The following is a 15166-nucleotide window of genomic DNA, read 5'->3' as shown; positions in this document are numbered from 1 at the left end:
ATTAGATTGAGCATGTAAGTTACTATTGGCCAGGGTGAGCAAAGACTTCTTCTGCTAAGTTAAAGACAGTTCAGTGGCCATGAAGACGGACAGACAGATAAGACTCACTTGTAGACCTCACTCTTGCGACCATGGCTCTTTGGGCTGCTGTGAAAGCCCACAGTGTAGACTGGGATGTGGGCCATCTTCTTGGAAGGAATCTTCATCTGTGGCAGAGGGCGAGGGAAAGCAGAGAGTTAAAATAGGCATGGTTGAGGTGGAGGAAAAGGAGTAGGACATTTAAAGAACTAAGTGAGATCATATCGGTAGAAAGTGAAGAGGAAATGGCAGACTTGATATGATTAAGAAATATGATAAAAGACAGGGCTGTGTGTATGAGGGAGAAACAACGTCACAAGACATCAGCCTCAGCCACATACCACAGACACGACACCCAAACCATAAACTCGTACAACTCAGAAACTCACTGTACACAAACACAAGCAAGGAACCACCAAACATAACCATACACACATATAGCATCGCATACAACAGAACACACAACAGAACCTCAAGGCACAATCACAAAATGTATTCAGAACTGAATACATTAACTTACAAAACACAGAACTACACAGCACAGACAAACTACAATCTCACACAACAAACTCAACAGCCCAGACCTCAAACCTACATAGCACAGAACCACAAATCCAAATGGTCTGGTGACTAAGGCACAGATCACAATAATTGACATAATTAAAAGCACAGAATAATATTATGAGCCAACACAGAATATCTTAGATACATTTTGGTTGTAAAATAGATATTTTCAATAGAAACAACATTAACAAAAAGCACTGTAGAAAACATTACACATTCAAAGAACATGAATTTGCATTTACACAGACAAAGAAAAAGGGACTTTAGGATACCTTTGCACTGCAGAATCCACAGACAGACCTGAAGGAGAGAGAACCACAGGGGCAGAGTTAAGAATCCCCTGAATTACACTACCAAAAACACATAGAACACTATTCAATCAAACCCACAATGGTATGTCAAAAACAACATTATTATTGTGCTTCATGAGCAGAGAGGGACCAAGTTTAAATGATTTGATTATGGTGTTATTACAAAAGGAGCATGTACTCATCTAATACTACATACTGTGTAGTGTGTACTCACCTTTTACAGAGCAGGCAGGTGGATGGCCAGGAAAAGAGGGGGAACTTAATTCTGCAGCAACAGCACACCTGGGAGACACATGCATATACTGTCGATAGGACCTCACTCATATGGCTTTGAGAGAATGTTATCATACTAGAACCTCGCTCATAAGGCTTTGAGAGAACGATATCGTTCTTTAGATAGAACCTCGCTATTAAGGCTTTGAGAGAACGCTCCCAAAGGATGTGACGTCACTGCTTGTACCTTGCCTCTCCTCAGATTGTAATACAGTTCCTTGTTCTGCAAGTACTTCTCCATCTCTGCTTTCACCAGCACACGACGCACATTGATGACCTCATCCACTGTTAAAGCAAGACTCTCCACTGGGTGACTGAATTCCTCCTTACAGAGAGAGATGGGAGGGAGGTAGTAGGTAGAGGAAGTTAACTAGTATAATACAATGGGCAGGTTGAAGTGGAGCAGAGAGCACCCAGTGTGGAGAGGTTATCAAAGATAATGGGCCACTCACCATCCACTGGTGTTTATTGCCATTCCGAGAACTGGAGCCGGTCTCAGCTCCCTCTGTGGTCTCATTCACTGAGCTGAGAGAGAGACGAGCAGGGGAGGGTGGCACCCAGCCTGGCACAGGAAGAGAGGCTGGGAACAGGGAGATGGAGACACATGAGAGAGAAGTTTTGAATCACAGTCCATGTTGTTCTATTGAGTCAGATCTCTGATCATCCAAAAGTGTATGCTACATAAATTAGTCGTCAATTAGATAAATGAGTCGTGACATGTTTTATCTATTTGGTTTTGGTGGGGTTTAATACATGCTGCCAGAAACACTTGCAAATCAGATCACAGTGGATCTTTGATAAGTATGATACGAGTCAGTTTTTCTAACATTCAAGAGAGGAACTAAATTGGGGTCAGAGGAAATAAAAAGTAGGCTAGGTATTAGTAGAAATACTTTCTACAGGATATAACCTCTAGGACTAAGTACCAACCTAGGTATTGGTACTTGAAAGTCTCACCTGTCTTTATGCAAAATGAAAAGGAAGAAGGCGCTATGTAACCCTGAGAAATAAATGTGTGGACTCCTATAGCGTCTAACCAGACCATAGGAATCTACAGCCTTGTTAGAGCTAGGATTAGAGCGAGTTAGAGCCGGGTTAGAGTGAGGATCAGAAAACTAGAAAACAACAGCAGGCTACATGTAGGCTAATGTAAATCAGCTGCTTATGATGACATTGTTGACATTTCTGGCATGTGTGTGACGAGAAAGGGTTGACATCCCCCTAGCGGTAGAACATGAGACATCACTGAACCACCTTTGTCTTTGTTCTCTCCTAGCTACAGTCAACACATATTTCACAAATTAAGGGGTGTATAAGGTGGTTGTGATATGAAAGAAAAACATGTATCAAACCCATTAACTGCTGTCCTAGCATTTTACTGCGCTAGTTCCTATCTGTACGTCTTCATAAGGTGATTAGTATCCATCACAAAACCCTTCAAATGAAACAACACAGCAGTAACGCTGTAACGGCTCTCCTCTTCGTCTGATGATGAGGAATAGGAATCATCGGACCAACACGCAGCGTGGTAAGTGTTCATAGTAAATTTAATGAAATAAACGGAACACTGAATGACAAAAAAACAACAACAAAGAGAGTGAACGACACGAAACAGTCCTGTAAGGTGAAAAAACACAAAACAACTACCCGCAGGGTAGCCTAGTGATTAAAGCGTTGGACTAGTAACCGCTAGGTTGCAGGCAGTTAACCCACTGTTCCTAGGCCGTCATTGAAAATAAGAATTTGTTCTTAACTGACTTGCCTAGTTAAATAAAGGTTAATAAACATTTAAAAAACACAGGTGGGAACAGTCTACCTAAGTATGGATCTCAATCAGAGACAACGATTGACAGCTGCCTCTGATTGGGAACCATACCAGGCCAAACACATAGAAATACAACACATAGAACAAAACATAGAATGAAAAACATAGAATGCCCACCCCAACTCACACCCTGACCAAACCAAAATAGAGACATAAAAAAGGAACTAAGGTCAGGACGTGACAAACACCTTTTAACCTGAGCAAGAAATTAGTGTAAGCAATTTACGGAATGGTTTGACACACATTAGGCCTATATGTGATTACCTCCTGACATTGAATAAGATATAAACACTATACCAAACTTTATAACAAACTTTGTTGCAAAATCCTCTATTGCATTTTTTAAAAAACAGTTTAGACTGATGTTTTTTCAATTGCAATTATCTGATTTTTTGTCAGGCTTGCTTTCTAACACAAATAAATATTTGACATGACAAAAATACCAATATATCTGTTTCATAAACCATAAGTAGTCTAATGAGTGGCTCTGCAGTATCACATGAATACATATTACAGTAAATGTCTCCCTCTGCTGACCAATACCTGAAACTGTCTGTAGTGAAAGGAGTCTCAGTGAGCATACTGACCTCTGTGCGTGGAGGGTGGCCCAGCCCCTGAGAGCACGTGTAACCATGGTCTCTCACCCCTCCGCATCACGGCCCCTTCCAGATGGGTGCAGTCGGACAGTGAGGGGAGCGTCTCCCCCCTGAGCTCAGCCAGGTCGTGTTCTGAGAAGGAGCGGTCCCGTTTCATAGATGTGGGAAAACTCTCAGCACAGCAGAGCTCCCCACTGTCTGGAGACTCCTCATCCTGCAACAGCAACAAGACAGGAGGACAACAGTGAGGAGGATGAGGTAGAGGAGGACAAGGAGGGGGGAGGAGGAGAAAATGGAGGGGGTGATGGAAGTGGAGGAGGTGATGGAGGTTGAGGAGGTGATGGAGGAGGAGGAGAAGGAGGTGATGGATGTATAGGAGGAGAAGGAGGTAATGGAGGAGGTGATGGAGGTGGAGGAGAAGAAGGTGATGGAGGTCGAGGAGGAGGACGAGGTGATGGAGGTGGAGGAGGAGGAGGTGATGGAGGAGGTGGTGATGGAGGTGGAGGAGGAGGACAAGGTGATGGAGGTGGAGGAGGAGGACGAGGTGATGGAGGTGGAGGAGGTGATGGAGGAGGTGGAGGAGGACAAGGTGATGGAGGTGGAGGAGGAGGACGAGGTGATGGAGGTGGAGGACGAGGTGATGGAGGTGGAGGAGAAGGAGGAGGAGGAGCAGGAAGGAAAACATAACTGATGTTGTAGTTGTTATTTCTCAGTAAGAGGTAGTGCATTTAAATGAGAAAACAATATAGTTTCTCTTCTATTTTCCGTCTAACCTCCAACATGTTCATCTCCTCCATCTCTTGAAGAGTAGGGGCTTTGAGCAGAACACGAAGACGAGAAGGGGGGCGGGACCCTAGCTCTGAGCCTGACAGGTCAATGCAGGAAGTAGATTTGAAATCACACGGGCAAGTGTGTGCCAGACAAGGCAGGGAGCCAAACGCTGGCGAATGAAACAACACACAAACACTGAACTCTCAAACACATTTCACTTAGAATACATTCCACAATATGAACATACTACATGTATAGCTCAAAGTATTAATGTAGTGACAGTGATGTCCATACATCTTTTGGAGCTGGGTGGGTCCACAGGTTTCAGTTTGCGCTCTTGTTTGATTTCAGCCAGAACACGTTCATGGAGGGACTGCTTCTCCTGAGGAGGAGGGGGCAGGTTTCGCTCTGACGCCTAGCATGCAACACAACAAAACACACAGGCAGACTGAGAACACAGGAGAAATAGACACAGACACACATTACCCAGTCTCAGACTATGACACCTTGTGACACACAAGGTACTGCCACAGTCACACTACAGTCACGTCAACAAAACAAATTGTAGTGAAAGGGACACTCACTGGTTTGAGTGGAGGGCGAGACCTGATGAAGTCCAAAATAAGCTCATGAGCATTTCTCTTCACCCGCGTCGGGATGTCACCATCCACCTACAGAGAGAACATGAGTGAGGTCTGGGACATAAATACAGGAGAAATAACTACTTGATCCACTGATCAAGAGTCTTCTTATCAGTATCAATACCCAGCTCACCATGACTTTCCGCAGCTGGAACTTGCGGGTGCGGATGTCCTGCATGAGCATCTCAAAGGGTGTGAGGCTGAACTCAGTGGGCAGTGGGTCAAACTCCTGGTCCTGTACCTTCTTCAGCTTCACCCCCTGTCTCAGCTCCTTCATCAACTGGACCCAGAGACGAGTCTGAAACACACACATACACTCATGTACCTCACACACAGACCCCATCAACCCAATGAAGGATCATACAGTATATACACATATCCTCATATACACACACAACGACACAGACAAATACACACGATCCCTGCTTCTCACCCAGTCTGTGTGTTTAAGTGCATCAATCTCAGCTCTATCTTCCTGAGAATCCTCTGTTTTGATTTTCTTCAACATCTACAGAGAAATGATAGTACACTGATAATAACACCACTATTCAGTTAACAATGAGTTCAGTGCTTTACATGTGAGTGATCTGTAATCTCTGGTATAAACAAAATCAGGAACATACCTTCTTGGTATCTCGGATTTTGGTCAGGAAAGTTTGTAGCTCCAGAGTCTCAACAAACAAGGCTCGGCACACGGCCTGGTAGTGCTCAGGGGCAAGTGCAGGGTTGGCCAGTCTGGAAGCGCAAAGTGTCATCACCTGGCGTAATGTACCCACTGGCCTCATAGGCCCCTCTTCTCCCTCCTCTTCCTCCTCCTCCTGACCACTGTAGCCCTCATCTGTAGTTCCGTTGCCACCACCACAGTCAGCCCCCAGGCTGTGATCTCCCCCTGCCATGCGCTCAATGAGCCGCTCCAGCTGAGGACTCAGCTCCCGCTCCTCACTGTCATCCAGACCCCAGTCCAAGGCCTGGTAGATTGCCACGCCCAGAGACTGGACCAGCTGAGGAGACAGATTCAGGTGATCGAGGAAATAAATAGCAGTGGACAACAAGCTGTTAGGATAGAGAGGACTGGAGGGCTGCTTGAAAGATATATATGAAGACTGCCCATGAGAAAGAGGAGACTGACATTTACCTGTCATGACAGTGTGTTGTATGTTACAAGGTGGGGATGATGGGTTCAGAAACTCACCTGGCGCTCCGCGATAGGTGGGAGGGGAGGTCCGTCTGTGTCATCTATGAAGACAAAAAAGTAGGCATGCAGTCGCATAACTAACGCTGTTTTATGCTTGCTGTCCTCCCTAATAGGGTCTAGAGTTTTCCATCCATCTCACACATTTTTGATACAATACATGGTTAAAACGATCAATTCGATCTATGAATTTGAGAGCGGTTTCATTTGTCCAGCCCCACCCCACAGCTGTTTACCAAAAAAGTGTCAGGGTGTCCTCTGTGTTGTTGTTTGAATCCCAGATTGCCCCTTTGACTTTGAATTGTATGGGTATAATTAAGCAATAAGGCCCGAAGAGGTGTGGTATATGGCCAATATACCACGGCTAAGGGCTGTTAGCATGCACAACGCAACGCGGAGTGCCCGGATACAGCCCTTAGCCATGGTATATTATTCCCCACATCAATCTACAATAACAAAGTAAAAACAGGTTTTTCAAAATTTTGGCTAATTACATTTTTTTAAATCAATGAAATACCACATTGACATAAGTATTCAGACCCTTTACTGAGTACATTGTTGAAGCACTTTTGGCAGAAATTACAGCCTCAAGTCTTTTTGGGTATGACGCTACAAGCTTGGCACACCTGTATTTGGGGAGTTTCTCCCATTCTTCTCTGCAGATCTCTCAAGCTCTGTCAGGTTGGATGGGGAGCTTTGCTGCACAGCTAATTTCCAGTCTATCCAGAGATGTTCGATCGGGTTCAAGTCTGGGCTCTGGCTGGGCCACTCAAGGACATTCCGAGACTTGTCCCGAAGACACTCCTGCATTGTCTTGGCTGTGTGTTTAGGGTCGTTGTCCTGTTGGAAGGTGAACCTTCTCCCCAGTCTGAGGTCCTGAGCACTCTGGAGCAGGTTTTCATTAAGCATTAGTCTCCCGGTCCCTGCCGCTGAAAAACATCCCCAAGCGGGCTAAAATCCAAGCGGGCTATCATGTGATTTTTACTGAGGAGTGGATTCCGTCTGGCTACTCTACCATAAAGGCCTGATTGGTGGAATGCTGCATAGCTGGTTGTCCTGCTGGAAGGTTCTCCCATCTCCACAGATGAACTCTGGAGCTCTGTCAGAGTGATCATCAGGTTCTTATTCACCTCCCTGACCAAGGCCCTTCTCCCCTGATTGCTAAGTTTGGCTGGGCGGCCAGCTCTAGGAAGAGTCTTAGCGGTTCCAAACTTATTCAATTTAAGAATGATGGAGGCCACTGTGCTCTTTGGGACCCTCAAAGCTGCAGACATTTTTTGGTACCCATTCCAAGATCTGTGTCCCGGAGCTCTATGGACAATTCCTTCAACCTCATGGCTTGGTTTTTGCTCTGACATGCACTGTCAATTTTGGGACCTTATATAGACAGTTGTGTGCCTTTCCAAATCATTTCCAATCAATTGAATTTATGATAGGTGAATTCTAATCAAGTTGTAGAAACATCTCAACATCTCACAATGGCTCAATTTTGAGTCTCAAAGCAAAGGGTCTGAATACTTATGTAAATAAGGTATTTCTGTTATTTATTTTTAATACATTTGCAAAAATGTCTAAAAACCTGTTTTTGCTTTGTTATTGTGGGGTATTGTGTGTAGATTGCTGAGGATTTTCTATATTTTTTATCCATTTTAGAATAAGGCTGTAACATATCAAAATGTGGAAAAAGTCAAGGGATCTGAATTCTTTCCGAAGGCACTATATAGTAAGCAAAAAAAAAAAATTCTGAGATTTCCATACCCAACTATAACATCTTCCGTCAAGATAGAACTGCCAAAGGGGGAGGAGTTGCAGTCTACTGCAGAGATAGCCTGCAAAGTAATGTCATACTCTCCAGGTCCATACCCAAACAGTTCGAACTACTAATTTTGAAAATTACTCTCTCCAGAAATAAGTCTCTCACTGTTGCCGCCTGCTACCGACCCCCCTCAGCTCCCAGCTGTGCCCTGGACACCATTTGTGAATTGATCGCCCCCCATCTAGCTTCAGAGTTTGTTCTGTTAGGTGACCTAAACTGGGATATGCTTAACACCCCGGCAGTCCTACAATCTAAGCTAGATGCCCTCAATCTCACTCAAATCATCAAGGAACCCACCAGGTACAACCCTAACTCTGTAAACAAGGGCACCCTCATTGACGTCATCCTGACCAACTGGCCCTCCAAATACACCTCCGCTGTCTACAACCAGGATCTCAGCGATCACTGCCTCATTGCCTGTATCCGCTACGGAGCCGCAGTCAAACGACCACCCCTCATCACTGTCAAACGCTCCCTAAAACACTTCTGTGAGCAGGCCTTTCTAATCGACCTGGCCCGGGTATCCTGGAAGGACATTGACCTCATCCCGTCAGTTGAGGATGCCTGGTCTTTCTTTAAAAGTAACTTCCTCACCATTTTAGATAAGCATGCTCCGTTCAAAAAATGCAGAACTAAGAACAGATATAGCCCCTGGTTCACTCCAGACCTGACTGCCCTCGACCAGCACAAAAACATCTTGTGGCGGACTGCGCTAACATCGAATAGTCCCCGCGATATGCAACTGTTCAGGGAAGTCAGGAACCAATACACACAGTCAGTCAGGAAAGCTAAAGCCAACTTCTTCAGGCAGAAGTTTGCATCCTGTAGCTCCAACTCCAAAAAGTTCTGGGACACTGTGAAGTCCATGGAGAACAAGAGCACCTCCTCCCAGCTGCCAACTGCACTGAGACTAGGTAACATGGTCACCACCGATAAATCCATGATTATCGAAAACTTCAACAAGCATTTCTCAACGGCTGGCCATGCCTTCCGCCTGGCTATTCCAACCTCGGACAACAGCTCCCCCCCCCCCCGCAGCTACTCGCCCAAGCCTCTCCAGGTTCTCCTTTACCCAAATCCAGATAGCAGATGTCCTGAAAGAGCTGCAAAACCTGGACCCGTACAAATCAGCTGGGCTGGACAATCTGGACCCTCTATTCCTGAAACTATCCGCCGCCATTGTCGCAACCCCTATTACCAGCCTGTTCAACCTCTCTTTCATATCGTCTGAGATCCCCAAGGATTGGAAAGCTGCCGCAGTCATCCCCCTCTTCAAAGGGGGCGACACCCTGGACCCAAACTGTTACAGACCTATATCCATCCTGCCCTGCCTATCTAAGGTCTTCGAAAGCCAAGTCAACAAACAGGTCACTGACCATCTTGAATCCCACCGTACCTTCTCCGCTGTGCAATCTGGTTTCCGAGCCGGTCACGGGTGTACCTCAGCCACGCTCAAGGTACTAAACGATATCATAACCGCCATCGATAAAAGACAGTACTGTGCAGCCGTCTTCATAGACCTTGCCAAGGCTTTCGACTCTGTCAATCACCGTATTCTTATCGGCAGACTCAGTAGCCTCGGTTTTTCGGATGACTGCCTTGCCTGGTTCACCAATTACTTTGCAGACAGAGTTCAGTGTGTCAAATCGGAGGGCATGCTGTCCGGTCCTCTGGCAGTCTCTATGGGGGTGCCACAGGGTTCAATTCTCGGGCCGACTCTTTTCTCTGTATATATCAATGATGTTTCTCATGCTGCGGGCGATTCCCTGATCCACCTCTACGCAGATGACACCATTCTATATACTTCCGGCCCGTCCTTGGACACTGTGCTATCTAACCTCCAAACGAGCTTCAATGCCATACAGCACTCCTTCCGTGGCCTCCAACTGCTCTTAAACGCTAGTAAAACCAAATGCATGCTTTTCAACCGTTCGCTGCCTGCACCCGCACGCCTGACCAGCATCACCACCCTGGATGGTTCCGACCTTGAATATGTGGACATCTATAAGTACCTAGGTGTCTGGCTAGACTCTAAACTCTCCTTCCAGACCCATATCAAACATCTCCAATCGAAAATCAAATCAAGAGTCGGCTTTCTATTCCGCAACAAAGCCTCCTTCACTCACGCCGCCAAACTTACCCTAGTAAAACTGACTATCCTACCGATCCTCGACTTCGGCGACGTCATCTACAAAATTGCTTCCAACACTCTACTCAGCAAACTGGATGCAGTTTATCACAGTGCCATCCGTTTTGTCACTAAAGCACCTTATACCACCCACCACTGCGACTTGTATGCTCTAGTCGGCTGGCCCTCGCTACATATTCGTCGCCAGACCCATTGGCTCCAGGTCATCTACAAGTCCATGCTAGGTAAAGCTCCGCCTTATCTCAGTTCACTGGTTACGATGGCAACACCCATCCGTAGCACGCGCTCCAGCAGGTGTATCTCACTGATCATCCCTAAAGCCAACACCTCATTTGGCCGCCTTTCGTTCCAGTTCTCTGCTGCTTGTGACTGGAACGAATTGCAAAAATCGCTGAAGTTGGAGACTTTTATCTCCCTCACCAACTTCAAACATCTGCTATCGGAGCAGCTAACCAATCGCTGCAGCTGTACATAGTCTATTGGTAAATAGCCCACCCATTTTCACCTACCTCATCCCCATACTGTTTTTATTTATTTATTTTTATTTTTCTGCTCTTTTGCACACCAACCTGTACATAACCATCTGATCATTTATCACTCCAGTGTTAATCTGCATAATTGTAATCATTTGCCTACCTTCTCATGCCTTTTGCACACAATGTATATATAGACTCCCCTTTTTTCTACTGTGTTATTGACTTGTTAATTGTTTACTCCATGTGTAACTCTGTGTTGTCTGTTCACACTGCTATGCTTTGTCTTGGCCAGGTCGCAGTTGTAAATGAGAACTTGTTCTCAACTAGCCTACCTAGTTAAATAAAGGTGAAATAAAAAAATAAAAATAAATAAAAAAAAGTAGAAAATGCTGACAAAATGCGCCATTTTCCCACCATTGATCCCGTATCACTCTAGAATGCGCATTTTTCATTTTATAGTCGTCAAATTCTATATATCTCATGTGCTGCAGTCACAACTCAGCTAGCCAGCAATGGCTCAGTTTTCTGTGTGTACAGAGAAGCGCACGGCTCAGATGACATTAATGACACCCGGGAGGCCAGAAACCACACGTTCAGCACATTAGTGCTGCAGAACCCAAGACTAGTGGAGAGGCCTGGGTGAGGGGTCAGTGCTGCTCCTTCTGTCCAGAACAAAGTGCTGAAAGCAGGACTAGGTCCCGATTAACAGAGCCTGTCTGAATAGATCTGCACCGTGGACAAAGAGTCGGCCTGACACATAGTCATAGTACTGTTCTCTCTCAGGAGGGTGAAGACATTTCTGTTCAAGCCCCTCAGAAGCTGAGTAATAGATCCTTTTTGAAGCAGTTAGACAGGTTTCATTATGTTTGGTTAGGTTCATGTAAACAATGACACGGACAGTCGCCATGTCCGAGTACCCATACTAGCATGCTACATACTTAAACTGCATACTAATTTGGCGTTTGATCAAGTAGATTCAGAGAGTCGAAAAGAGAGATGCCCAACGGAATATCTGTCTCCCTTCAGCAGTTGGCTTTTTTCATTGTTTCGCCAACCAAGCAAGGAGTTTTTGTATGGAGGTCAAAGAGAGTTTCGAATTTGGTCAACAACAAAAATGAATGGCTTATTTGCTAGGTGAGGTTAATTTGATTGAATAGAAGTTTCGTAATGCTTAAGTTGTTAGGAGTCTACTGATATAAGTAGGACATGTGACTTCCTGGCAACTTTGAGAAAAAACACTTTATTTCGGAGTTGTCTCAAGATGACAATGCATATTCATGGTATGGGGCTAGTAGCATAGCATCTCTCTCCAGTGAATACAGGCGGTCGACATCAGCAATCTTCACTGAATATTCAAAAAAGGATTACAAGAATGAGATGTATCCACCAATCCAAAGAAAGGATAGGCAGGAGATACAGTATACAGCCTGCCGGCCGCTTTGTGGACAACGGCTCCTATTGTTTGGGTGTAGAGACATGTCTTGACAGCATATGCATAATCTTTGGTAGAATTCACTCGTCTTTTTTCAGACTCACGTGTTTGACAACAGCTGATAATCAGATAAATTGATGCGCCTAGATGACGCATTTGGAGTATTATTTTCAAAATGTCACATATGCTGGAATGGGTATTCAGACACGACCAGTGTGTCGGAGAGAACATTCTTTCATCATGTGTCTGTCAGTTGATGATAGTTATTTCTCTTTCAGGCAATGTTTTCAAGATTCCATCTCTTTTGGAGCTGTTTTATGTTTGCTGCCCCTGTGATTTCCCCCACATTCAAAATATGGACCTGGAATCTGTTGTCATAGAAATATGGGGAACAAGACATAAAAAAAAAATGTAAACACAGAGGGAGTTAAACATTTTTAAAAGTGCATCAAAGAAAACTATTACAGTCAAACAGTGCAGCCAGAATAACAGCAAAGTAGCTGCATTTGATCATTTTCTAGTGACATTTATTTGGATACATCCATAATGATGAGCTAATGATACGCAATTTCACCTGACATAGAAGATGTGCTCTCTCGTCAGGACACTGTTGTTCAGAGGAGCTAGCCCACAACACAGCTACAATAACTTCAAACTGAAGCTGGAAAGACAGCAAACTAGCTGAATTTAGTTTAATTTGACCTGTTTTCTATTTACATTTCTTTGTTCAGTACCAGTCAAAAGTTTGGACATCTACTCATTCCAGGGTTTTTCTTTATTTTTACTATTTTCTACATTGTAGGATAATAGTGAAGACATCAAAACTATGAAATAACACATATGGAATCATGTTTGATTTTAGATTCTTCATTCTTGGCATTCTCTCAACTAGCTTCATGAGGTAGTCATCTGGAATGCGTTTCAATTAACAGGTGTGCCTTGTTAAATGTTGGTTTGTGGAATTTCTTTCCTTCAAATGTGTTTGAACCAATCAGTTTTGTTGTGACAAGGTAGCGGTGGTATATCAAGAACTTTTACAATTTCTTCAAGTGCAGTCGCAAAAACCATCAAGTGCTATGATGAAACTGGCTCTAATGAGGACCGCCACAGGAAAAGAAGACCCAGAGTTACCTCTGCTGCAGAGGATAAGTTCATTAGAGTTAACTGCACCTCAGATTGCAGCCCAAATACATGTAACAGACACATCTCAACATCAACTGTTCAGAGGAGACTGAGGCCTTCATGGTCAAATTGCTGCAAAGAAACCACTACTAAAGGACACCAATAATAAGAAGAGACTTTCTTGGGCCAAGAAACACGAGCAATGGACATTAGACCGGTGGAAATCTGTCTTTTGGTCTGATGAGTCCAAATTTGAGATATTTGGTACCAACCGCCGTGTCTTTGTGAGACGCAGAGTAGGTGAATGGATGATCTCCGCATGTGTGGTTCCCACCATGCAGCATGGAGGAGAAGGTGTGATGGTGCTTTGCTGGTGACACTGTCTGGGATCTATTTAGAATTCAAGGCACACTTAACCAGCATGGCTACCACAGCATTCTGCAGCGATACACCATCCCACCTGGTTTGCGCTTAGTGGGACTGTTTTTCAACAGGACAATGACCCAACACACCTCCAGGCTGAGTAAAGGCTATTTGACCAAGAAGGAGAGTGATGGAGTGCTGCATCAGAAGACCACAATCACCCGACCTCAACCCAATTGAGATGGTTTGGGATGAGTTGGACCACAGAGTGAAGGAAAAGCAGCCAACAAGTGCTCAGCATATGTGGGAACTCCTTCAAGACTGTTAGAAAAGCATTCCAGGTGAAGCTGGTTGAGAGAATGCCAAGTGTGTGCAAAGCTGTCATCAAGGAAAAGGGAGGCTACTTTGAAGAATCTAAAAATATATATTTTAACACTTTTTTGGTTACTACATGATTCCATGTGTTATTTCATAGTTTGATGCCTTTATTACTATTCTACAATGTAGAAAATAGTTTTAAAAAATAAAGAAAAACCCTGGAATGAGTCGTACTGTATATCGCCATAAAAATGATGCCAGCTGATTCATGATTTCGACTGGCTGAGAAAAGCTGCCTGCTTGTCTGTCTCGTCCAGACTCCCTACATGTTTATTACATAGCGGGAGATCGAATTTCAATGTTGAAACAATGTTGCTGTCAGCGATTGGGTTCAGAGTTATTTCGGAGTCAGGCGCAGGACACAGGTATTGAGTAACATACATGTAACTGAGTTTACTCAAAATATCAAGCAAAATTCCAAATAGGAACATACAAAGAGCACTAGCACAAAACACAACCACTAACGACATAAACAATCACGGACAGAACAGGAATGTATGCCGGAGGGTTAAATAAGGAACGTGATATGTAATAGAAACCAGGTGTGTGTGTAATACAGACAAAACAAAACGAAACTGAAACATGGATCGATGGTGACTAGAAAGTCGGTGACGTCAACCGCCAAACACCACCCGAACAAGGAGTAGGGCCGACTTCGGCGGAAGTCGTGACAGTAGCGCGTCAAGGAGGGGTACTGTCAGACAGAGAGAGAGTGTCAGGGACGACCCGGAGGACGGGACGCAGGGCGATCCGGGTGGAGACGGTGAAACTCCTGTAGCATTGAAGGATCTAGGATGTCCTCCACCGGTACCCAGCATCTCTCCTCCGGGCCGTACCCCTTCCACTCCACTAGGTACTGAACCCCCCTCGCCCGACGCCTTGAGTCCATGATGTCTCGTACGATATACGCCGGGACCCCCTCGATGTCCAGAGGGGGCGGAGGAACCTCCCGCACCTCAGACTGCTGGAGTGGACCAGCCACCACCGGCCTGAGGAGAGACACATGGAACGAGGGGTTAATGTGATAATCAGGGGGGAGTTGTAACCAATAACAAACCTCGTTCAGTCTCCTCAGGACTTTAAATGGCCCCACAAACCGCGGACCCAGCTTCCGGCAGGACAGGTAAAGGGGCAGGTTTTGGGTCGAGAGCCAGACCCGATCCGCCTCACTGCGGTGGC

At 45.0% G+C, this 15166-nt stretch overlaps 1 protein-coding gene across 1 annotated transcript in view; it reads right to left on the bottom strand.

Moving 5' to 3' along the window:
• LOC110516219 (protein spire homolog 2) overlaps positions 1-15166 on the bottom strand; it is a 32127-nt gene that overhangs the window by 1350 nt on the left and 15611 nt on the right. Inside the window, exons 2-14 of the mRNA XM_036973930.1 lie at positions 6252-6295; positions 5683-6060; positions 5493-5567; positions 5193-5357; positions 5003-5089; positions 4713-4833; positions 4421-4587; positions 3639-3861; positions 1679-1806; positions 1414-1551; positions 1168-1235; positions 915-942; positions 109-206 (exon numbers count right to left, since the gene is read on the bottom strand). Of these exons, the coding sequence (XP_036829825.1) occupies positions 109-206; positions 915-942; positions 1168-1235; positions 1414-1551; positions 1679-1806; positions 3639-3861; positions 4421-4587; positions 4713-4833; positions 5003-5089; positions 5193-5357; positions 5493-5567; positions 5683-6060; positions 6252-6295 (1720 nt within the window). The remainder of the gene's footprint in view (positions 1-108; positions 207-914; positions 943-1167; positions 1236-1413; positions 1552-1678; positions 1807-3638; positions 3862-4420; positions 4588-4712; positions 4834-5002; positions 5090-5192; positions 5358-5492; positions 5568-5682; positions 6061-6251; positions 6296-15166) is intronic.

This window comes from Oncorhynchus mykiss, chromosome 1 (genome assembly GCF_013265735.2).
Source record: "Oncorhynchus mykiss isolate Arlee chromosome 1, USDA_OmykA_1.1, whole genome shotgun sequence".
Lineage (NCBI taxonomy): Eukaryota > Metazoa > Chordata > Actinopteri > Salmoniformes > Salmonidae > Oncorhynchus > Oncorhynchus mykiss.
Note: the sequence above shows the minus strand (reverse complement) of the source record. Positions and strands in the feature narration are given on the sequence as shown.